General features: G+C 36.2%; 1 protein-coding gene across 1 annotated transcript in view; it reads right to left on the bottom strand.

The window, feature by feature from the left end:
• The window catches only part of DIAPH3 (diaphanous related formin 3), a 225,541-nt gene that overhangs the window by 184,783 nt on the left and 14,295 nt on the right, over positions 1 to 26,463 (bottom strand). Inside the window, exons 3-9 of the mRNA XM_057415289.1 lie at positions 21,722 to 21,895; positions 15,853 to 15,957; positions 8,064 to 8,194; positions 4,389 to 4,463; positions 4,229 to 4,298; positions 3,702 to 3,838; positions 3,115 to 3,220 (exon numbers count right to left, since the gene is read on the bottom strand). Coding sequence (XP_057271272.1) covers positions 3,115 to 3,220; positions 3,702 to 3,838; positions 4,229 to 4,298; positions 4,389 to 4,463; positions 8,064 to 8,194; positions 15,853 to 15,957; positions 21,722 to 21,895 — 798 coding nt within the window. The remainder of the gene's footprint in view (positions 1 to 3,114; positions 3,221 to 3,701; positions 3,839 to 4,228; positions 4,299 to 4,388; positions 4,464 to 8,063; positions 8,195 to 15,852; positions 15,958 to 21,721; positions 21,896 to 26,463) is intronic.

Here is a 26,463-nt window from a genome sequence, read left to right as displayed (position 1 = left end):
CGAGGCCTTGGGTGAGATTGTTTAGTGTGAGGTGTCCCTGCCCATGGCAGGGGGGTTGGAACTAGATGATCTTAAGGTCCTTTCCAAGCCTAACTATTCTATGATTTTCCAATCCTAACTATTCTATGATTCTATGATCTGCAAGACATATAGTTCTAGAAAGGCCTTATATTTTTATTTAATTTTTTAAAGGGAGAAAAGGGGTGAAATGCCCATTTGGGTACCCATCAGGGTAAAGTGAGAAGCACACAGGATTAATTTTTTTACTTATTGCTTCAAACAAAGTAAGGGACTGCTTTGAAAGGCAGTTTTCACATGGTTTCTTAACTCTAAGCAAAGGGAATTAGAGACAGTTTTTCTACTGGTACTAAAACTATACACTTTTGGAAGCCTCATACTCATAACAAAAAGTTGTTAATTTCAGAACTGTGAATACCTGTAAGCTACTAAAAAATACTCAGAAGTACTACCCTACATAGTATTAAAGTTTACACATTTTATATAAGTGCAGTGATGGATGTGGAAGTTCTCAAAACCTTTTGCATTTTAGTAGGGAAAGCAGCATTTTTCCCTTCTGAATCAAAATTGATAGCCATATTCATGCCAAACAAAGAATAAAGCTGCTTAACCAATACAAAGAGACACTGAACTACCATTATTCAACACTAAAACTAATTTCTGTATTTGGACTTTACCATTCTTTGGTTATATTTAAAATAACATTTTCTTAATATATATTATATAGATTTTTTCCTTATTGATGATACTAAAACAATGGAATTAAGCGTAACAGACAATGAAACTTTAATATTTTTATTTCTCAGGTTGATCAAATAGGAACAAAAGTACCAAGCAAGTAAACTGAGAAGGACTAAAAAACATGCAAAAAAAAAAAAAAAAAAAAAAAAAAAGCCCTTGATGGAGTGAGACAAATGTTATATAGTCCTGAAAGTCTGACATGCCCAAGCTTGCATGCCTGGCTCAAATTCATACTGCCTAATATCAAGGATACTAAAATATGAGCCAAAGACATCATACTGAATAGGAACTTGTTAACTGAACATCATTCACTTTGAAATCTAAATGAAACAGAAACCGCAGTGAGAAGAGAAATATGAGACCATATATTTAGATTTAATACTGTAGAACTGCAATGATTCATGCAAAAATACCTAAGGTAAAGGCCTACAAGAAATGTGCATCCAATCTGGAAAATACAGACTCAAGAGCCTTGGAAAACAGGAAATACATTGTCTTACAGTCTATACTTCTGCAGTCCCTTTCCAGTCACACTACAACTGTAGCTCAAAGCTTTTTCTTTCTCTCCTTGCTGATCTTAATTCTAGGCTGAGCCTTACACAAATCTCTCCAGCCCCAAATTAAAAATTACTCTACAGTTCTCCTTTCCTGCTCCACTCCAGCCTTGCCAATACAAGGTCTCCTTTTTGATCCCTAATGGCAATTACTATGATTTTCAACACAGTAAATACATTATGCACACAAGGGAGGAAAAAAAAAAGACCAAAAAAAAAGACAAAAAAAAAGACAAATCTTTCTGCACTAAGCCAGAACCAACACCACCTGTATGAAGACAATACCAAGCTGATCCACTTTTAAAAACAAACAACAAATGAAATACAAGAACAAACAAAATATCCTACATTTCACCCCTTGCTGGGGGAGAGCCTACTTGGCCCTGAAGTTGACTGTTAAAGGTTCCTAAGCGACTTTGACTATCACTGTTGGTAATAGAGTACAATATGCATTATAGTAATTTGAAATCTTCAAGGTTGATGCCAAGGAAGGAACTAGAGAATTCATAAATGGTTTGATTTTGTTTTCATTCAAAACTCTTTAACCGGGTGCAAAAAGCCTATGCTGAGATAAACAAACATTTACAGAACTTAATGAATAGAAAAGAAAAAAATTATATATTTCAATTAGAGGATTATCCTTCCCTCAGTTATGAGCTCACTGAGCAAATTACACCATGGCTATGAATTCATACTGTAAGACAACTAAGCAGTAACTCAAAGCTGAATTTGTCCTATCATAGCAACTGAGCCCAGCTTCAGCTATGACAATAATATTAAATAAAAATCTATTGGCTCAGGACAGAGACATGTTCAAAGTCAAGTAGGACAGGGCTTTGAGCAGCCTGATCAAGTGAAAGATGCCCACTCATGGTAGGGGGGGGTTTGGACCTTTAAAGGTCCCTTTCAAGACAATCCATTCTATGATTACAAGATAGAAGGTGTAAGACAGGAGGGACAATTTTTCAAAATATATTCCCATCAGTATTGGCATAATTCAGCTACAAATGATTCTCCTCTACCTTCAAGTACTTCTTTATGGTTAGCTTTTCTCTGAGACAGATGAGACAAACAGCAATCTTTACTGTCAGACTTGGACTTTTTAATACAAGGTGACAGTGAAGTAACACAATCATTTCTTTCTAACTTGAGATTCATCTTATACTATTTTTGTAATATTCATAAACAATGGCAATTATGAACAGTGTTCAGTTCAACTAATTACATGAAAATCAGTACAATGTAAATATTTACACTCTCAGACCAATCATTTATAATCATCACTCAAATACACCATAATACTTTGTGCCTTTCTGCACAAACTGAAACAAACTGAAAATAAGGTGAAGGATTTCTTTCCTCAGATTCTCTGCTCCAATTTTATGAAATCATCAAGTGGGCATGAGGGACAGATTTCCCACGGATTTAAACATCGATTATAAAAAGTACTTGCCTAAAAACTTGCTTTTTTACTGTTATTAATCTTTAAGTTTCAGCAAATATTGCCAGAAGTGAGATAATCTTTTGCAAACAAATATACATTCAAATTTAAGTCCCAAAGTCTGCAATATTTAGGTAAATAGATATCAACAAAGGAACTTAAAACACTCCACTGTTTCTCAACACTGAATCTTCCTATGACACATTTTTAAAAGTTAACATTATATACAACATTTTGAAATTAGACCTTCATTTGAAAAAGTATTCCTCCTTCTTTTTATTGTAACAACATGTTCAGTAAGGAAAAATAACTGATTTTAATTATACTTGTTACAGAGGTCTGTGAAAAAAATTTGCTTACTTGCAGCTGAACTGAGTTATCCTGAAGGCCTTCTACAATAGGAGAGAATCTATCAACATTCTTTTCTTCTGCTGCTGCTGTTATAGCTTCCAAAATTTTTTCAAGGCTGTAAGAGAAGAAAAGCATTTCTTTCAGGAGAGAGATATAACCTTGCTGTTCATTTCTCATTTGTATTCAGAGTATTAAAGTATTCACCTGCCTAAATTTTTTGCATTCAAATTTAGGAGGCTTAAGCATTATTTGTTTCCTTTGGAGACTTCCATAGCCAAAAAATTACTTACTGGATTACAGTGGTTAATGGACCTTTAAAAGTAATGCTAAAAAAATTCAATCAAAAGAATGGCTGCATAACTACTTCCATTTAACCAATAGATCCACATGTCAAAAAGAAAACTCTTATTGATATGACCATAATAAAAAAAAAAAAAAAAAAAAAATCAGAGACAAAGGTGTTCAGAAAACTGACAATATAGCACAGGTATTAATTTCACTCTGAAGCTGAAAACTTTTGCTTTTCATTCAGGTATAACTATAATATTGGATATTGTAAAATTATGTTACTATTTCAGGCTAAATACATTACTTACATGTTTTCGTCTCCAACAATGCACATTGCAGATAAGAGTTTAACTATATCCGTCATCATGTTAGCTTGCCTGGGATCAATTGCTTTGATCAACAATAGAAGGCTCCTCTCTTCTCCTAGAATTCTTTCCAATCCATACTAAACAACAGAAAATCAGTTGTAAGGAGAGTTGGATGGAATCCAAATAACTGTATTGAATATCTAGTATAAGACAGCAACAGTTCCCTCAAGTAAATATTTCAAATGACATTCAAGTCTGTCAAACACCCAAGCAAAAAAGTTGAAGGAGAGCAAAGTCCCAGTTGGGTCACTTACTCTGTAATAAGGGCAGACATCAGGATCAAAAATTCACATTATTATCCCAGTATACTTCTAGGGAGAGAAAGTGGAAGCAGAAAGGACTTCAAACAACAGCTGACCAACATACCTTTTTCTCCAGATTAAACATAGGTTTATACCCATTGAACATGTATATTATCTGATTGAACTATGGTAATTTATATTTCCAGATTAAATAAAATCCCCTACCTTATTATTCATGAAGGCTCTCAAACACTGTATAACCTTATGCTGACTCCTCTTCACAACTTTGTCTTGGCTGAATAAATAAAAATAAAATTAAAAAGTGTAATTAAATGCTGTTTACTTATTAAGAAAAGCTAACAATTTTATCTGAAATGATCCTTACTTTTTTGTATCAACCAATCTTTCCAAAACATCCAACAGCAGCCCTAGACCTTCTCGGCCAAAGTTTTCAACCCAGCTAGGGAGAAAGAAAAAAAGAAATTAGAAAGAATTGACATTTAAAAGGATTAATCACAATGAATGAGAATTGTCAGAATAAGAGCAGTATAACTGGATCAATTTAAAACCCCAAACAGACACTCAACGGAATATTAAGAGGCATTACATCCACTCACAGATGTAACTAGATAACCTTGACTTAAAAATATTAAATACTTACAGTAGCCATTATATTTTAATTTTTAAATTGACAATTATACATTCTTTGGCACAGAATTGTAATTGAGAAACCCTTGCAAAGGAAGGGGAGAAAAGCAACATACAGGATCTCCTGTAAATGTCAGAATCTAACCATAAGTGGAAGGAAGGAAAAACCTAAAGGAATTGCAGAAGTGGCTGCCTGAAATATTAATCCGTAGGAATGTCTCCAAGTGAACACAACAAAAATTTAAGATTTCAGCTATTGCCAAAGCTATTTTTTGGTGAGCTTAGACCTTGGCATGTTGTTTCTACATGAGACAGCTGCTTCAGCTGTATTACAGCCTCTGCACTGTTTTCTGTTTTGCATATTTACACACCATTGTACACATTGGGTAAAACTTATGTATCACCACTTTTGATTAGTAACCAGAATATTTAGATACTCCTATAATGGTGTGGCCTTACTAGTGACAAATAATAAGCTGTTCTGTTGGAAATAACACAAGGGAGATGCAATAGCTCTTTTGAAATACAGAAGACTTTGATTCAATCCTATGATGGGATTAGAACAGTTCTTCATACCTGAGAGATACAGATCTGTAATGGACTTAAAAATTACAGGAAGAAAGAATCAGATCAGATGCCTTTATCTGTTTGCCCCTAAAAGTAAATATATATGAAAATAGATTTTGTCCGTCCTGGATGGGTGCTTTGTTCCGAAACCGATTAGGCAAATAACTGTCAATTGGTTTTGATGTAACCAGCCAAATCTGACCTAAAGATAACCCTACAAGCCATTTTTTATCACATTGCAGTTGAGAATGATCAAGTGCCTATATCAGTGAGTGCATTTTACCTTTGAGGCTTTCTTTTTATACCGATGGAAAATAAACACTATGTTTTGCAGTAGGCCATAGATTTCAGCATATTTTTCTAAGTACCAGGACCAAACTATTTAATATCACTTAATTCAGATTTTCTCTGTGAACTAAAAACACATTTTATAAAAATGACTAATTGGAAACAATGTTGTAGAACCAGTTCTTGCATTAGAAACTGAAATGTCAACAAGATTAAAAAGTTAAAGTATAGCAATTGGAAAACCAGCAAAAACCCCTAGATTATATATTGTCAAAAAGATTACAGCCCACAAGTGTTAAGATTGCTGGGCTAGATGTAAATTTAATTCTCATCCTGTTAAAAAAAAAGCATAGATTTATTCTTATTATATGTGCACAAAATAAAATCTGAGAGTCTCATCAATTATCTCTTATTGTCCACATGATATGAAGCTGGACTTAAAAATAATCATGGATTTATAGCAGCTGGACTAGAGTTCAGTATTTATGTGCCAAAGCGAGTTCTTACTCAAAAGTCTGGCTGCTAATAGGAAAATCAAAGTCACTAATACGTACGTCCAATGAACACCAACTGTTGTTACTCATTAGAAAGAAAGAGGCATGGTTTAAAGATGTTTACGCCACACATTTTTTTTATGAAGAACAGTATGCCATTGTTACTTTTTTTGCTATTTTTCTATATAAGCCCTACAGATGAACTCAGGTTTTTACTAAGGCTATTTTAAGATGCTCTGTTTAAGCCTAGTGAGGTCTATCTACCAGTCTTTTCCAGCATCACTCAATGCACCAGAAGACTGTTTCAGAACTGTTCTACTTGTTGCAATCCTGGGCTATTCTTAGGCCATATATCCATTAGCTTAATAACAAGTTTCACTCCAATCCAACCATTACAGATCTTTTACACTTCTTTCTCCTTAATGCTTCAAACTGAAGTTAAATTATAAATTGTGGTCACATTAGAACTTAGATTCAACTGTCAAATTTTCTCCCTACCATAGTATATATTTCACTGAACAAGGGTAAAGCCAGTGTTGCAATCTAGAACTATTTTATCAATAAGTTAAGGAAACTGAGCTCTCAAAACTATCAGTGTAATACTTTGATATCAACAATGCATCATAATCTTTCTAGCATGCTTTGAAGTTTTGACATAAAATACACTAAGCTTCTGAAAATGAAAACAGAATTAGCACCTCACCAAGCTCATGGGGCTTGGCTTTTTTGGGAGGAGGAGGTTTAACTTTTCCTTTGGTGTGTGGCAAAGTGGCAGCAAAGCGGAATCCCATCCAAAAAAAGAAAAACTATCCAGTCATATAAACAACAGAGAAGAGATTGCTCTAAAACTTCAACTGTCACACATTTTGTGTTTCTATTTACAGACAAATACTAGCAAGCAAAAGTTTTTGTTAAATCAATGTATGTGTAAATAAATGAAAAAAAAAACAAAATGTCTCTGGGGTTTGGGTTTTGTTTTTTAATTTTATCCCCGGGGTGGGGAGGGATGTGGTCTTAGTGAGGTTTGTTTGTTTTTCTGTTTTGGGGTTGTTTGGGATTATTTTTTTTGTGTGTGAGGTATATTTGGATTGTTTTTCGCTTTTTAAATAAAGGAGAAAAAACGAAGTGTACCAAAAATTGGTTTCCCATTCCTGGAAGAAGTATATCTTCTGTAAAACCCTCTATCAGAATAATTCTGGTTAATGTAAGGCGTGTTTCTTCCTACTTGAACCACTGCATATTCCAAATAAAATAATCCAATTCCAAAACAAATTAATAGAAGGAAAGAAGCAACCGCCCATACAGAAGATCCACACCAACAACTCTGCTAGGCCAGATGCAGAAAGAAGTTGTCAAATCCTTTTTTAATCACATCCCACCATAGGCAACCCTGAAATTTCATTTGCATTTTTTTTTAACTAAACACAAAACAGTTTCCAAAAATCATGTGCTCAACAACTGGCTTAAATAGGAACTCTAAAACAAAAGGTTGAAAAGAATAGGAAAAAAAAATAAATGTATAATTTATTAAAAAAAAAGTCAGCATCTACAAATCAAACTGCATGGATCAAATCAAAACTTAACATAAAGATTGATAACAGTGTTAGATTTATAACTACTGAAGAGTTAGACTTCTTTAAAAAAAAGCACAGGGAAACTAAACTATCTTCTGTATAGATAAACCCCACAGATATAGCAAAGATCACTAGAAGGCAAGGAAGAAAGCCTAAAGCTCACTGGACAGAAGGAGCACACAATTAAACCAAAAAATAACTTAGAGCTGTTTAGCTATATGACTATTTGATCACAAAACAAAGTGAACTGTTCTGCTCTACACTTGCTTTACATTTTCTTCACATTATCTTGTACATATTAGTGAACTCTACCAGAAAAAAGATCTACAGAAGATACATACTAAAAGCAAAAGCGTACAATCATTCACTAATGCATATACATTTATTAACTAAAATCTTGAAACCTATACATCTACAGATCCGTTAATTTTAATTCATTAAGAAATAAAGAACATAATTAATCTTTGCAATGTGTATTAATGATGTTACCTGACAGGATTACTAGTCAAGGACACACGAAGAGATTCTAGGCAAGTGACTAGTCTTTCCTCTGTTAACCCAGATTTTAAGTCTTGAATAAACTCTTGGGGTGAAATCTTTCGACTGCTCTTAAGGCTTCCCTGAAATGCAGAAAATACATTCACATTTTACTTGGCACATATAGAACTTGAATAGATTAGTAATGGCTAAACTTTATTTCTGTTCCTTGAAAAAACTGGGAGGGGGAGAGGGGGAGAGAAAATAGGTATATAATTTAGTCCTAAACCTGTAGGTGTGTCCATATAACATATATGCTAAATTCTGCCTAAATGTTGTCAATTTATGAACAGATTTATAATCAGTAGTCAAAAGCAGCAGGCATCAAATGTAGAAATGTATCATCATGCACACTCACTGAAATGCATTTTTTGTAATGAATGGATTCTGTTTATGAGTCTTAATTTTCAGTACTCAACAGAAGAAAAAACAACTCTGAGGTGCTCTGAAGACATCACAGGGCACGTGTCCAGAAGGGCGACTGCAGTCATAACAGAATACAGAGGAAAGAACCAGTGCAACCGAAGAGTACTCAGGATGTTACCACAAAAACCTGAGTTCTTGTAGACACTCTTTTAAAAGGCTTTTCCCTTAAAGGTCCTCCAGATGAGGAGTATATGAGACTGGGATTATAAAAACAGATTAGCTTTGGCTGTAATAGCTAAAGCAAAATAACTTGAAAATTAAAAATAATAGTAATAAAAAAAAGACTTCTTCAGAATCACTAAAGCTCCAAAAATAAATCACAGCTCCTCAGTTGTATTTGCCATCTGTGAGAATGCAGTACAACACAAATATGACTACTGATGCAGTAACATAAGGATATAACTCAACCTTCGGGCTTGGATTTTGCCTTATTTTTTAGGTTTTGCTCTTTTTGGCAGATGGGGAAGCAAATGAGGACATGGAAAACAGCAAGATAGAAATGAAAATGCAACAGGAAGTTAATGCAACACTGCAAAAGTAGTTTATAGCATTATAGGTTGAAAGACACTGGCTTTGATTCATCATAGCACCTGTATTGTCAAGCGTTGCTTAAAATAAATGGAAGATCTTCATAACTCTTCTGAAGGAAATATAGTATCCATGGTTGTAAATGAAACAATGGTTGAATTGAACTAAAGAAGCTTTATAATTTGCAATTAAAATGAGGAATCTAAGAAGCACTGACCCTATTATTAAGAGTATCCTCCTCCCCTTTATTTTTAAATATCAGCAAAGACAAAAAATTTGTAGATGTTCAAAATAACAAGTCTATTCCATCTAACACCCATTTTCAACAAGAGAAGGATAGATATATTTTCTGCAGAATATATCTAAATTCTAAAAACAGAGGCACACAATGGGGTATACAACCTATTCTCTGACTTAATTCACTGGAATAACCCCTTTTTAGAGAATAGAAGCTCAACTATTCTGTCATATAGCACTAAAGAGAGATATGAAATAATACTTGATTACCTAGTGGCTTAAGTCAGGAATTGAAAATAATTAAGACTTGCAATGACATAACAACTTGACGTTATCCACTGTGAATGGTGAGGCAGTCTCATTATGTTATTATACAGAGTTTATACAGAGGATGCTTTCTCTGTTTGGTAGATCCTCAAGAAGTGTTGAAAAAAAAGTTCTCATCCTGAAGTAAAAGATGATAAAACTGTTTCTAGCAGAGAAGTCATGTCAAAAACTGGCAAGAGAAGTTGCAACAGCAGAAGCACCTCGACAAGAGAAATGGGCAAAGGAATTTCAGGGAATGCTAAATCCTGAACCTGGGAGAAATAATCCCATGCAGAAACACGTGTTGGGGCCAGCCAGCTGAAAAGTAGGTTTGTATTAAAAAAAAACCAAAACACAACAACAAAACAACATAACAAAACACACAGAGGTCCTGGTTGATGACAAGTTGACCATAGGGAAGTGCAGCACTTCAAGGGAGATGACCCTGCTCCTCAGCTCAGTGGTGGTGAGACACATCTAGAGCATTGCATCTACTTCTGGGCTCACCCAGGATGGAAGAGACACGAACACATTGGCATGAGTCCAGTAAGGGCTGTGGGCAAGACTAAATGAGCAGCTGTTGTACAAGGAGAGGTTGATAGAATTTGGATTATTTAGCCCCAAGGAAAGGCTCAGGGGAATTCTATCGGTGAAAGGACAAGAGCCACAAACTGAAATATAGGAAATTGTTTAAACATAAGACAAAAACAAAGTTTCCCCCTTGTTTTTGTTTAGTTTTTAACCGTGAGGTTGGTCAAGCATTGGAACAGGCTGCAGACTGTATAGCCTCCTCTATGAGAGGTATTAAGAAATGAACTAGATAAGGGGCTGGGCAAGCCAATCTCTAGAGATCTCTTCCAGCCTCAATCATTCTATTCTATGACTATGATAACAGAACAGTGAGGAGCTACTGGAGGCTTCATTACCTCTCTGCTCCACATGTATTTCCTCAGACTTAGGAAACATATGTTCCAGACAACAAAAACAGACTACTGACAGAAACCACTCTGAAAATACAGCATCTCATGCTATGTTTTGGTACAAAACACATCGTACAAAGAATGCGATTCCAAACATGCCTCTGAATTGATGAAGACCCTCATCTGCTTACATATGAAAGTCACTTCCAATGTTCCGCAAAAGAATAGATGAGATGGCCAGGAAGGGATGACGGTTGAAGGGAACCTTAGAATACAGGATTCATAACAACAAATGTTCCCACAGACAAAAAAAAAAAAAAAAACCCCACAAAAAACTCAAGTGGCAACTGGCTTCAGTCTTCTTTCATGTTCTGTGTTAGTTCATAACCACATAATACTCAAGTCAGGCCCCACAGCAAGGGAACATACCCTAACCTCTTTAGATATTGTCTGGGTCCAAAGAGTTAACTATATGCTCTGGTAATGCCAGGAACAGAACACTACCTCCTCAAAAAACTCAATCTAGGTGGCAAACTTATTCCATAAATAATTTATGCTCCTCACCAAGATGGTAGAATTGCTTGCACCTGCAGAAAGCAAGAAAGCTCAGCTCCCCTACAGCTTTGACACAACTATATCTACAGAGAAATGAAAAACCAAACAAAAAAAAACCCCACATAAACAAAACCACAGCTGGAGAGCAATCTCAAAGCCAAATGTAGAAGACCCTAAACAAAACAATAAAGCATTCATAACAAAGACTGGATAAAACTTGAAAAGTAAAAGCTACTACACCATGAGTTACCCAAAACACTACAAATTCACTGGCTAAGGGGAACTGCTGACAAGGGATTCTGCCTGGTTGTTCAAGAGATTAAATACTGAGCACATCCATCTGGTTACAATAATTCTCAAACATTTTAAGACTAGACAATATATACTCTTGAGGCAGTCAGAAGAATATGAGTTACAGCTGTGATACAAGGAAGAAATTGTAATAACCATGATGTAACAGGGGCTCAAGGCTGTGCCTGGATGAATATACAGTTCCCCATGCAATCCTGTATCTTCCCAGCTCATCTCTGCATAGATGAGACTGACTAGAGACAAGATGACCAAACTCCTAGCAGCCCTCGTGACAAAGTATTTAACTAAATATTACAGGAGCTCTCCAGTCAGAAATTTAACAAAGTTCCAGAAATTCTCCTGGCAGCTCCTGCTATGCATGGACTAGTTGATAAGCAGTACTTGTATGCCTAAGCATATGGATTAATATCCTGGGTGGAGAATCTAATTTCCAATGACTTCCTCCAGCAGTTCTTGCTGTACAATTCACCAAGCTGGATACAACTAAGGTACTTACAAGAAGCAGGCAAGACTGCTTTCCTTTGATGCAGAAACAGTCATATAGGATAGTCATATGGACAGGACATATAGTTAAGATGGTCAGAAGACATTTTGGAAGTAATTTAATATAATCGATAGAAATGTGTGCAGTAGAAAGGTCCCATGAGACAAGAGCCTAACCAGGCTAGAAGAATTCACTAGAATGACATTTCAGAGTCTCTTCTGATTTATCTGAAGTCTCACAAGCAATGGAGTCTCACATCAATATCCAGGCAGTATCAGACATCCTGTTTCATGCTCAGTTCCCCACCTGAACATTACCCTGTACGAAAGATGCCAATGAATTATGAATGTCTGTACAACACACCCACAGTACCAAGTACCACTTACTCATACTTATGCTAAGGTTCTGCAATATAATAAGAATATGATACATCTGCCAGTTCTTAAATAAAATGAGAGCTGCATTTGGTACCAATTGTGAAACTGATTATATTAACTACATTTCACCATGGGAAAAGCTGCTTAAGTTCAAAATGCTTCAGTTAACTGAGAAACAGGAAATATCTTGAGGAATCAGTGCCTCTAGAAATTTAATTGCTCAACTGAAGAACAACTGGTTTGTGAGCAGATGCAGTATGAAGTCAGCATTAATTAATTCAGTTAAAACATTACAAGGGAGTAAAAGCTGCAAAACAAAAACAAAGTCTTGTGAAGAAAACTCACTTTAACAACCCAGTTTGTGTGTGTTCAACATACAGAACAGCAAAACTTATGGTAGAGTTACATTACTGGAGTGCTGCTTTTATTCCCACTTGAGCATCAGCTCCATAACATGGACTGGAACACCTTTGTATTTTTTATACATCACTTAAAAATGTGGTGCTGCATACCAACAGGTACAAAAACCACAGAAAATACATTGGACATAATCTCCAAAGACAAATGGAACCACACTGCTTTTGGTAGATGAGAATTCACACTTGCATAGTAACGTTCAAACACAACTGTTGCTCCCTTCTCTGATAAGTAAGGCATGACAACACAGCAGACAGAAATTTCATTCAAAATTTCACAGCCATGATGGTTTACACAATATGCAATATACATCTCTAAGATAATCTTTTTAAGGGAAGAAATAAGGCTTCACCTAAATGCTATACCAGGAAGTACTAACAGTATACTAAAGTACTTGAGCAGAATTCTTCCAAGCATACAACTTTTGCTATCATTAAAATTTTTCATCAAGTACTACTAGCATCCCAAATACCATAACTGTTTAGTCTTTGCAATTCTTCTACACATTATAAAGAGTGATGGTAACAGCAAGCTTACAGACAAAGATATACAGACATATATACAGAAGCATTCTTTCAGCCAACTGTTAAGAAGTCTCTAAGCAAAGTGGATGATGCATTTCCTATGAAGAGAGTTGGGCTTTTTCAACCTGGAAAACAGAAGGCCCCAGGAAGACCTTAGAGCAGCCTTCCGGTACCTAGAGGGGGACTACAAGAAATCCGGAGAGGGACTTTTTACAAGGGCCTGTACAAGTGACAGGACAATAGGGAATGGCTTAGAACCGACAGAGGGCAGACTTAGATTACACATTGGAAAAAAATTCTTCACTATGAGGATGAAGAGACACAGGCACAGGCTGCCCAGAGAAGTTGTGGCAAGCCCATCCCTGGCAGTGTTCAAAGCCAGGCTGGACAGGACTCTGAGCAGCCTGGTCTGGTAGAAGGTGTCCTACCCATGGCAGGGGTGTTGGAAGTAGATCATCTCTAAGTTCCCTTCCAACCCAAACCATTCTATGATTCTCAAAATCTCACCATATAGAGGTAGGTCACAATATTCTGTACCTAAATAATTACCTGAGCGCAGCGCTACCAAAGCCAGCAGAATTTCTAGATGCATCAATAACAGAGATGTGATTTATTAATATTGTAAAGGAGTTCTGCTTTTCTAAGAAACCCTGACACTGAGGTCAGCGATGAAGATCTGACTATAGTCTAATCGCCAGAGGCCGCTTCCTTTTCAGTGATGTTTAGAGCCACAGCCTCTGTTCTTCATTTTAATAGTTTTTGTAATAAGTGCTATAAATAAAACGTGCTTGGTACTCTGCATAGCAGTTGCAAATGAGGATATTTGTCCTAACACAATACAGGTGAGTCCCTGTCTACTTAAAGTTTGAGAGGTACCTACTATCAGATTTTACTGCAGCATCACTCATAGAGAGACCTGAGATGGGATTAATTGTATGCAATAGTAACTTCTTCAGCTCTTCAGAAAAGTATGACACTTCCGTCGAGTCAAGGTACACCAAAATTTAGCTGAGTACCCTGGGCATGCAGTGCACTAATCTCTCTAGACAGAAATCACTCAGACAGTCCAACGCACAGGAGGCAGGAAAGAGCATGCCAGGAACAAAGAGTTGCAAGGGCAAGTGAAGGAGTTTCCCATTCCGGTAGCTCCAGCACAAAGCTGAGTTGATCTGGAGCACTATTGTATCAAACAGCTGACTCTATGCATCACAGAAACAGCTCCTCTCAATTTCACAATGGCTGAATGTCATTTCCAGTAAGAAAACAACACTAGAAATAGAGTTCAGTGAAGACAAGAGTTTTCCTGCATAAATTAGTCTTCACTGACCTCCCACAGCAGAAAGCTGTGAGATACATGCGCTGGCAGCAGAGGAGTGGAACAGAAAGGAAAAAAATGCTATGGGGGCTTTATGAAAACATACAAGGTAAAAGCATGTGGGAACAAATCACTACTTTGAGAGAGGAAACAGACCTGTCCTCTTCAGTAGAGTACCTTGTATGGCTGCTTCAGGCACAGCACAAGAAGCTCCATTGCATAAAAAGTGTGATGACAACCAAAGACACAAAAGAATTATTTATTGCAAATGGCACTCAGAAAGAAGGATCAGAGAAACCTACTCTGCTATAGGCTTTAGTTCTTTGAAAGTATTAAATGCCAGGAACTGAAAACGTGAAAACCTTTCTCTTGAGAAAGGGATTCTTAACATCAACATCAGGATGCTAAGATTCCAGCAACAGATGTGGATGCAACCACTCTGCACAGCCATCCATGTGTTATTGTCACATTACTTTTCAGATGAAACAGCTGAGATTTTAGAAGGCATGTGGAGGCCTGCAGTGCCAATGACATATAAACCTTGACACACTGTTTTAGGTTAAGAAACTTCAAGAATGTTGTGAGATTTACTAGCCTGAAGTTTCCTGATTTCCCAGGAAATATCTCTAAAAAAGAAAAACAGGGTCGACATCCTGATCCTTCCAGTACTAAGGAACTTTTACGCTATAGAAGGAATAGCAGTTTTGATGAGCTTAGCTTAACTAAAACAATGACCAGACAGTTCACTCCTGCACTAGGCACCTACCTTCCCAAAAGTGCATTACACTAATAAGGTACATCATTTAAAACAGACAGTAAGATATAAGTATGCCAATTTAATCTTTAAACTGCCTGGTACACAACTCCTTGCATTTCTCTAGAACAACCAGTCATTATTCCTATAAGTAAAAAATGGACACTAATTGGGTTCATGTGTAAACAATCACATTAGCAACTATTTCATAGCATCACATGAACTCTGTACTGAAGTCAAGAATGAAAAAGAATAACCACTTAAGTAATTCTTTCCAAACATTGCTAGAAAATAAAAATGTTCACATCAAGCTTTTAAGTTCTATGAAAAATCTTTCCATCTCCACTAAGAGCCATACCTTTACCAAAAAGAAGTACTGCACTGTAGCAGAAGACACACTCCAAGTACAAGTGAGTATTTTTCACTGGAGCTTATAAAATGAGATAATGCCCTTTAAAAATGTTTGTGTCTATGAAAAACAGGAGTTAGTCAAAAGAATGTGATATGCAGGCATCATTTTTTCCTGTCCAACATGAAAACAACCTAAACATTAAGTAATTTTTGCACTTCACAAACATTTACTTACAGACTTGGAAGCAGTGCTAATATATTGCATCACCATTTCTTTTTTGGTATTAAAATCCTTTTCTCTCAATGGCATCTTCTTGTCTTCATTTAAATTCATATCTTCCTAGAATGGGAAGCAGGGAAACAAACAAAAAAATGTAGTTTTAAATGTCATCCAGAAACAGTTGTTTAACTATGAGACTAACTTGAAAACAATAAAGACACAAAAATACAAACATGCGTGATTGAAAACTGTAACACAAAGAACTTCCCATAGATTAGTTACTCAAAATAATGAAAATCCTTATCCATATTCCCTAGCAACTCAGACTAAAAAAACAGCCAACTATGTCACAATAAACAAGTGCACCACAACCACTAGCATGGACACTTAAAAATCACCTGCAGTTTCACACACACACACCAGAAAAGCAATACTTACCACTTCCTAAAAGATTTTATAAATCTTTTTTTTATAAACCAGCCTCTTAGAAAGATTTTAAAAATAATATATTAAATTTGTTCCATAATTGTGTTCCTCAGTTACTAAATACTTAACCTGGGCAGCAGAAACTGCTTTGCACCGAGGGTAGCTCACAATACCCTTGCAATAAAAGCAATTCTTGACGATTTGATCACTAAATCAACACCTTCAACTGTCATCAAAACCACATCACAATTCATTCATTCTAACATAAACCAGAGGTCAAAATTAACATGTGCAGAGCTACATTGAAAGCCATACAGCAGCTATTCATTGACATTTCTGACACAGGGACTTCTACTGTTCCAGCCTAGAAATGCTCTGATCATTGTAATCAGTTCCACATCTGTGAGAAAGGACATTTCCTATCACACTGGAAGTACAGGAAAAAAAAAAAGGCTTAAGAAACAGAAACAATTTAGGCACACACACATATGAGCACATACAGCATTACTATGGCCACCCAAGCTTAGCAAGAATTACTGTAGTTACCAGCTGAGATTCACAAGGTGAATCCCCACCAGCTTTGGCAATAGCAATGCTACAAAATCAGTAGGTAAGCATCTTGATAGCAAAGCTATTTCACCTAGTCAGAAATCAAAGACAAACAGCAAGCAAACTCATAACCTTAGAAGAAAGAAAAAAAAAAAAAACAAACAAACAAAAAAAAAAAACCTAAAGGCCAAAATTTTATACTACACTGAAACTTAAGTTTCCTTGTCTTTCACTAGTTTTCATATTGAATAGGACAGAACCAAACACAACTCCTAGAGACATTTAGAGTTTTGCATAAATGCAAGTGAGAAGACACTGCAGAAAATGCTTGACCACTTATGCTGAACTTCTGCCAAATGGGGCAATTTTGTGTAGATTTCCCGCACACACAAATGTTAGCCTTTTGTTTCCTTAAGGACTAGAAAAAATTCTTAAGTCTAGTATGCATTTAAATTATTACTTCATATTTATTTACTATTTAGTATTTTATTATTTATTTGATACTATATATACAATGTTATTATTGATATTTTTACTATCAAGCAAGCACAAGGGGCATGTAAAAAATCTTTCATTCAAGCAATAATGTAGTCATTTGAATCCTTGGCAGCTAGCTTGCATATTGGTGTTACCTCCCACATCTCAAAGTAAATGCAAAACACCTTCGTCTAAACAAGCCAAAGCCAACAAGAAAGGAGGCCACACATGGTCAGCTGGAAACCTAAAAATTTAAACTAGTTAGACAACAAACCAATCTATGTATTTTAATGACTGGTCAAGCACTTAGTGTTAATTACATGACTACAGAGGACTTGGACAATTCATCAGTGTATTCTGGCACTGATAGGTGGGTTTGGACATAGAGATTTAGAGACTGTTAAAAGGTATTTTAACTAAGAGCAGATAAGAAAGTTATTTTCAATTTACTACTTTAAACATTTTTTTTTCAGTAACAAGTTCTTTGAAAGCCAGCAAAATGTTATAACCTTAAATTCTCAACAAGCATTTCCTTAGCTTAAAAATGGGAGGAATCAAAATCAAATCAAATTGGCAAGAACACTATAATGCTAGTGTTCCCTCTGGCCTTCCATTTGTTACCTTACTACAGGTATTTCTCAATTTATGTAATACTTCAGTTTAATTAACTACCTTACATTAAATTCAGAACATCATATTTATGACTATTCTTACTAACAGGCAACACATCTGTTGAGATACGTACATGACAACCCATACTATAGATTACTAAAATCAAGTCCAACTTGATATTACCAGATGATTTTTTTTCTGCAAGTTCCAATAAATATCTTTGCAAAACTGTGCCTCAGGATTCCTTTCTACAGGGATACAATTGTATAGCAATACTGGCTTCAAATGAAAATACACTTTACATGTATATTTAATAGAGGTAGCTGTATTTTATTTAATACTTAAATTGTGTTTTTAAAACCTACATAAAGACAAAAGTGGAAACACCGAATCCAAAGTATTCCATTTTAAATTTCACAGAAATACATGGCTAGGTGTCCTGGGTTCAGCAGTAGCAGTCATTTTTCTCCTTCTTGGTAGCTGGTGCAGTGCAGTGTTTTGACTTTCAGCTCGGGAACAGAGCTGATAACAAGGATGTTTTGGTTTGGCCAAGGACTTTGTGAGCCTCATGCTCTGCCAGGGGGGAGGGGAAGCCGGGAGGAAGCAGAGACAGGACACCTGACCCAAACTGACCAAAGAGGTATTCCATACCACAGCACATCATGCCCAGGGATGTAACTGGGAGTTAGCCGGAAGGGCTGGGAGACTGCAGGGGGGAGCTTGGTCGGGCTTGGGGGGCGAGTTATCGGTCAGCAGGTGGTGAGGTGTTGTATTCTCTTCCCTTGTTATTTCCTTTATCATTATTATCATTGGTGGTAGCAGTAGTGATTTGTGTTATACCTTAGTTACTAAACTGTTCTTATCTCAACCCGTGGGAGTTGCATTCTTTTGATTCTCCTCTCCATCCCTCCGAGAGCAGGGGGAGGGCAAGAAAGGGGGGGAAGTGAGCGAACGAATTACCTGTCTGGGTTTAAACCACGACACTAGGTTTTTCTCACTGTTTTCTGGGAGTTATCATATCATCAGTACCCTGCCTCCAATATGCCAAACAGGTTTTGTTCATAGAAACATTGAAAGATATGTATATCTTACCTAAGGGGGGGAGAAAAGCAAACAAACACAAACAAGAAATTTTTTTTCACATTAGCCTGTAGCCACTGTGAAGTTCATTCTTCACTTAAAAGCCCTCCTTTCAGACTTCTTTTAAGCTTTTTGAAAAATAACTTCTTAAATAATAAAAAGGTGGAAAAGGGTCTTGTTTTTCCTGCAAAAAATAGCTAACTTCTAATCATGTTAAAAAAAAGGATGAGGAAGGGAGGAGGCATTAAGAAGCCTATTAGTAGCCTATAGCCTATCAGCTATATTCCAGAATCCTAAATGTACCCCCAGGTTTATTTATAAAAAATATTCTGTCTGCGTGCAGCAAAAAGTAATTTCTTTGTTGTTGCTTTTAAGAAATGAAGCATCATTAAAGCAACCTTTCAGTATCTGAAGGAGGCCTATAAGGATGCTGGGGAGGGACTCTTCATTAGGGACTGTAGCGACAGGACAAGGGGTAACAGGTTCAAACTTGAATAGGGGAAGTTTAGATTGGATATAAGGAGGAAGTTCTTTACTGTGAGGGTGGTGAGGCACTGGAATGGGTTGCCCAAGGAAGCTGTGAATACTCCATCAGTGGCAGTGTTCAAGGCTAGGCTGGACAGAGCCTTGGGTGACATGGTTTAGTGGGTGGTGTCCCTGCCCATAGCTGGGGGGTTGGAACTAGATGATCTTAAGGTCTTTTCCAACCCTAACTATTCTATAATTCTATGATGCAATTGATTTGTACAGATTAGAAGTATTCAGCATTACAAGGGGCACATCACACGTGGCTTAGTTTACAAAATCTTCAACTCCATTCTCTTATTTCTTCTTAAATCATTTACAGTTATTCTACAAGTGAGCAATAATATTATTTTTCTCATTGGAAAATAAGAATAAGCAATTTCACATGGATATTTTCCTAACAGCACTAACAGAAAATAAAGGAGCGTTAATTGTCTGTTTTTTATGAGTTTTTCCATCATTTTTGCCATCAAAACCACACAAGAAGACACTGCATAAAATACTGGGAGAAGGAAGCTGCAAGCATTTAGGAAAACCCAAAGTATAACATAACACATTCATTGCAACTTCAGAATTCAGAAACTACTCTTTTCAATACTAACCAATTGACTTTCTGTTTTGTGCAAAATCAGTTCCAAAAGCCTGGCTACAACATTCAAGTTGCTCACCACCCCCTAGATCACTTAATTTGATCAAAACAGCAAACCAGAGGCTACAATATATAATTAGCTATATAATCTACTGTGATTAAACTAGCTTTATTTCACTCCATTCAAGTGTGGATAAACTGAAGAATCCCTTCTGCATTATGTTATAGCTAAAATAACACTAATAAAGTAGTTTAAGTGCTTTGTTATTCAATGAGACTAGGAAAGCATTGAAATTATCCTGATGCCATCAGTAACATGTTTTTGCATAGTAGTTATAAAATTGGAATTAATTGCTTCAGGATCCATGGAAATAAGCCTGGATATAAGCACTTCTTTTTACCTACACACACAGCAGTAGGTTTCTGAGGATTTACTGGAAGTTTGCATTTTTTATGGCATAGTTTCAACATCACACACTATCCTACACCAGAGTCCCTGTGGAATGGTAGAGAAATACATCCTACATTTATGTAGCAGGGGATGTGCACAGGGAGGCATACCTTGAAGCTTATTTAAGGAAAAACTTCTCCCATTTCCTAACATTTGAGCAACTACCATTCATAGTGAAATTTTTTAAAAGTAGTGAAGTAGCTTAGACACGGATGTACACCAAGAAAATCAACCATGTAAGAACAAGTACATTTAGAAAAGTTGATAACACGGTAAAGTTGTCCTCTCCATCAGTTTAACCTGAAAACGAAAATCCTGAATTCTCTCTTTCAGTTATAGCTCTCAACAGTTCTACAAAAGCATCTTCATGACTAAACTGAGTACTGGGAATCAGAAATTCCATCAAGGTATTTCCCTCATAGCACATTTGATTTCTTCCACATCCCAGCTCCTGGCAGTCCCTTTGTTTTTCAATAGTTACTTGTTACAGGACAGAGAAAGAAATAATAATCTGGACATCACTCTCCTTGTTAATGTCCTCTTATGCTCTTGAGATTGCAGTCACTTTCTTCTCTCATGGCCATTCCATGTTTAGTTTTAAATTGCTCAAAATGTCATCATCACCATGACAAAAAGCCTCAACCTATTGGTACCACCAAGAGGTGGTACCAATGTCACATAACCTTTCCACCAAATGACTGCTCTTTTGTTGCACAATAACAATGACAACTGAGGAATGCAGCAAATTTGAGACTCATATGCCGACAAATGCTGCTTTGGAGGCAAAAACCTTGAGTCTTTTTTTGTGCAAGAATGACAGAGAACGTAATTTCAGAACAAAACCCTGCTGTGACATTCAGAGGTATAAAATCTCTTTGTAAAAGTTTCAGGTCATCTTGAAAGGAAGCAGGATTCTCCATTTCTTGTTTTCCTCAAAATCTGTTGCATAATCTAATAACCAGAAACCTCTTGTTTCCATTTTAAATATATTTAGAGAAAGATCTTATCAAAATAATGCAGAGTTAAGCCCCTGAGAAACACCATTAAAAAAACACACAGTAACAGTACTAATAACTCAGGTGAAGATCAGAACATATGCACAAAAGAAGGCCCCCTCCTGTCAGTTAGCCACATTGTTATTCTTCAAGTAAAGGAAAATAACGCAAGACCCTTACCATCATTTTTTCAAACAGCACTATAATTTCTCTTTCTGACAGGGTCTTTGGAGCAAAATCTTCTGTGTCCATAGGTGTGGATGACCAATCTGTAGAATGAGAATGCTTCATATGCAGCAGAGGAGGTCGTTCCTTTTTACTTCCTGGAATTCTTATACTGGCAAACCTATCCAACTGAAAACAGAAAAGGTGTAACATCACATACTGTTTCCATTCTACATAACCCTAATTAAGATGAGCATTCCTGAAAACTAAACATCCTTATTTTTCTGTGGTAACTTGCTTATTATTTAACTGCCTAATTCTAGAGGGTTTTCCTAAATATACATGTAACAGTCAGTTGCCTTAGGGATCAAGTTAACAGACCAGAATTCCATTGCATTATGGAGAAATCATGCAGAACATGAGAATTTTACGGAAAGTTTGGAGGCAAAGATATCTACAAAACCAATTTATGAAGAGTTCTTCCTAACCATTACATGTAACATATGAAAAAGCAGGCTTATTTATCAAAAGCATAGTTCTAAAATATTTTTTGCTACCCTGAAACAGCTGTACTCCTCACACTGTAACAGAATATACATATTTGCATTTTTATACAGTACATACAGAAGTTACTTCTTATTAAAAGACAAGTTAGAATAACTAAGACATTGCTCTGTTTTTTTATTTGTGTTATGCTACCCAAAACTTAGTGCCTTTTTATGCTCCAGTTATTTAGAAATTCATTTAAGAGAAGCATAAATACCATCAGCTCATTTATTAAAGTTAAGCAGGACACACTCATGGTTTCATGGATAATCCTTAGGTCTTATCACCAACATGAGACAGTCACTTGAACTTTACCCTTTCAAGAGCAAACAAAAACAAATTCTTTGGACAAGTGGTTTGGATTGTGGGGAGTTTTTTGTTGTGGTTTGTTTTTGTTTTTTTTTTTACTTATTAGGTATATATCACCTTTTCAATAAAGGCTTACTAAGTGAAATTTCAGACATTTTCATTTTTAGAGGTTGCGAGTTTAAACGTATAGGGCCAAGAGCCAACGGAATACAAAAGCAGATGACATGCTCAATGAGATGTGCTAAATCTTAATCATCTCTGTAGCAGCCTTCTGAACAGATGTGAACACCAGTATTACACTTGTCAGTACAGAAGGAAGTTATGGTAGCATTTGATGCATAAGAGGTTTTGGACAAGATTCCAACCCCATCAACAGACCTAAATCTTTGAAATGCTATGCAAAAATATTCTGAGACTTCAATATATCTTGAATATAAGTATCTTGAGATATCACTTAATAACTACATCCAAGTTACCAAGCTAAATGACAAGTTATTATAGCATCTGTGAAATTAAGATTAGAGAGAGCAAAGAAAATTAGTAGCAAAAACTGGGTACAAGTGTTCCACTCTAGTCAGAGCAAGAATTGACTATTAGACATCCATGAAGAGAGGCTTAGAGAAAAAACAAAAAGACTTTTAATTCTTCCTGCTCAAAATTGTGAAAGAACAGGTTTTGGAACACAGAAATAGAGTACAAGCCACTCACATACAGATGGTTGTAGAACATGCAAAAGCAGAAAATGAATATAGCATAAACATAAAAGAACTCAGCATGGATGATGGGGCTCTTTAGCGTCATATCAAACCAGCAGGCAGTGAGGAGAGCACACTCTAAAGGAATAATTACATAGGAAAGTCCCAGGAAGAAAGAATGCAGCAAAAGCAAAAGGGGGAGTAACATCACTGGAAGAGAAGTAGAATCAGTGACACAAATCATCTTACATCTCAATCAGACAGCAATTTTCCTTCCTGCCTTTAAAAGCAGAAGTCTCTGGTAAACATGGGGGCATAAAGCCAGGTTGCAAACTGCAATATTGAGACTAGAATCTTAAAAAAAAAAACATACAATTTGAGATTTTTCTTCTCAAACAATGTCTTTCACTGAGCACCAACAAAAGGCAGCAAGTCTACTCCAAAGAATTAGCCAGTAGCTTCTCCATGCCCCACTATTCACTGTCAAGGGCGTAACCTAAGAAATAAACCATTATGTTTGAAGATTCTTCATACATAGAACTGAAGCAGGGGTAGAAGGAAGACACTCTGGTAAAGAAAAAAAAAAAACAACCAAGAAAACACAACATTCAGCCCATCATTCAGTCAGCAGAGAATTTACTAAATTAGGTTTAAGAGAAGTGTGTGCTGTACACTCCTTATCCCATCTCTCCTGAAAAATCTTGGCCCCTTCTTTACAGTACATGATGCTGAAGTGTCCTCTCTTCCTTGCCCTGCACCACACAGCAGCAGCAATATCAGCTGTGGGCAGGCAGAACCACCCCAGTCTCTGCCATGAAATCCTCCCTGCAGTCCCAGAGCTGCTCTTGCTTCACTAGTAACAGGCAGCACCAATCCAGGGATGAGAGAACATCCATCCTTGAAAAGATATATTTAAATTTGTTCACATTCTTAGATTATGCTTTGTTTTTAAGCTCCTCTTGAACATTAGACTGTATGCCAGATGTTTCGCAACACTACAGGTAAGGACATAACATTCATATTCCCCACATTCACCAAATTCTATATCACATATCCTAAAGGAGGGAAGCACACTCTTAGAATATATTTGATCAGGCAGAACATGCAAGACGAAGTGAGATACTAGGATTATAAGCACATATAAACATGTGTCAAACAAATTACTTTAAATAATTTGAAACAATGCAGCCTAAGAGTAAGGTTTTCATACACAAAAAAAAACTGAAATTCACAAAAGAAATAGAAACTCACAGAAACTCTCACAGAAACTCTCACAGAAACTCTCACAGAAACTCTCACAGAAACACAGTGTTATTCTACAAACACTTCTGCTGAATTATACATTGATAGTGCTTCAAAAAAAGCTAACACCTCTCGATATGCCATACAGGCGAATAATTTCATGGTCCACAGAAACCACTATAGAGAAAGAATGGAAATTTCATTGCTTGGTTGTAATGAAATCTACCATTGATCACTGCTGGCGATCTAAGTGCATTGAGGAGAAAATGGCAAAAATATAGTTCAGTAATCTTCCATGCTACACCAAAACATTTTAAATCAGGCTGTCATGGTTTTCCAATGGGGAATATATAAAGTTAGCTTTGATACAAAGTGTCACCACAGTTTAAAGCAGGTTTCAGCTTCCATCTTCTCTAAAGATGTCTACCATTTTTTTGGTACTTATTTTACCAATAAATTGGTATTTACTTTACCAATAAATACATATAGACCCATACAGGAACAGTGCTTTAGGACAATAATTTTCTGAAAGGGACAAACTTTCCCCTCAGAAAGTTTGTTGGGCCAACATTATAATTAACCAAACAATAATCAGTGTTTCATATGCTCTTGATATAAAGTATTTTCATAGTAAAATCACTTTGAAATTCCCCAAATTAATATCTGGTTTGATGTACTGATGGAAGGCAGAGTAGATTGTAGAGAGTTAAGATTTCAAAGGCAATAAAGGAATGAGAAGGAAATAACAGTGCAATTACGTACTTCTGGGCACTCAGAAGAGAAAGCAAGAATTCTTTTAATCCACTATACAAAAACATAACAGGGAATCTCTAACCAGCTCACAAATTCAAAGAAATCTACCCCTACCATTACAGCACAGGTACTGAAGATGAGAAAAACTATTTCAGATACATAATCTAAAAAGAAACAAAATAATTAAATACAGAGTACAAAAATGCTTCTGTAATATTCATTAAAAACTATCTGTGTTGAAATTGAAAAAAAAACCCCACATTAACTGCCTATGTAAGCGCAATATAGGCTGCATAGTGGTCTTATGCTTAAAAGTATGTGATATTGAAAAGAGAAGTCAAAGTAACTGAAAAGAAGTTAACTCTGGAAAGGAATGATAGGAAGAAGTTTCTTATCCAAAGGTAAGCGTAATTCTAGAAATAACACTGATATACCACTATTTTGTTAGCAACAACTAATAGAGACAATCTTAAGGGTTTTTTTGGTCAAAAGGTAGGTTTGGCCTGATTTTTTTCTTAAGTGGGAGGGAAGAGTAAGAGGAGGGAAAAGATAAACAAAAATTAATTAGGACAGCAAAGAAGTTATTAAAGATATAGCCTGCACAGTTTTCGCTCCTAAGACTAGATCCCGCAGCATGAAAGGCATGAGACGTCTTTTCTCATAAACTTAAAGCAGTGAGTTGTTTGCATATATTTTAGCTTTTTTGTCTTTATGCCTCCTACTGCCAGAGACTGAAACATCTATAAAGCTGTGTACTTTATTCTGTCAGTTCACATTCTCCATGACACAAAAATGGCAAGGCAGCTGAAACGAAATCTTAACATCATAACTCAAACACAGTGAAAAATAAACCATGGTCAACATGTAACCATGAGTTACCATGAGACTGCTTTCCAGTAGCATTTACATTTACCACCCTTAAGATTCTCTGGAAGCCTTGGCAAAACTATTGTTATGGCCCCCTTGCACTGTAATAGAGTTTAAAACTGTCTTACAGCAATGTTTCCTCTACTGCTCTGCTTCATCCATCACGCAGCTATGTGAAACTAGCTTCAGAAAAGTACAGCAACCAAACCCTACCAGTAATCTCCAACAGTGTATGAGGGGCAAGCAAGTTCCTGAATACACACAGTCACGGTGTTGACAGCATCTGCACAGGGAAAAGTTATCTCACTAATCACTTGGCAGTCAAGATATCTGAATGAATGATGA

This window comes from Pezoporus wallicus, unplaced genomic scaffold (assembly GCF_028554395.1).
Source record: "Pezoporus wallicus isolate ANWC-B61680 ecotype Strahan unplaced genomic scaffold, APGP_CSIRO_Pwel_v1 contig_6972, whole genome shotgun sequence".
Classification (NCBI taxonomy): Eukaryota; Metazoa; Chordata; class Aves; order Psittaciformes; family Psittacidae; genus Pezoporus; species Pezoporus wallicus.
Note: the sequence above shows the minus strand (reverse complement) of the source record. Positions and strands in the feature narration are given on the sequence as shown.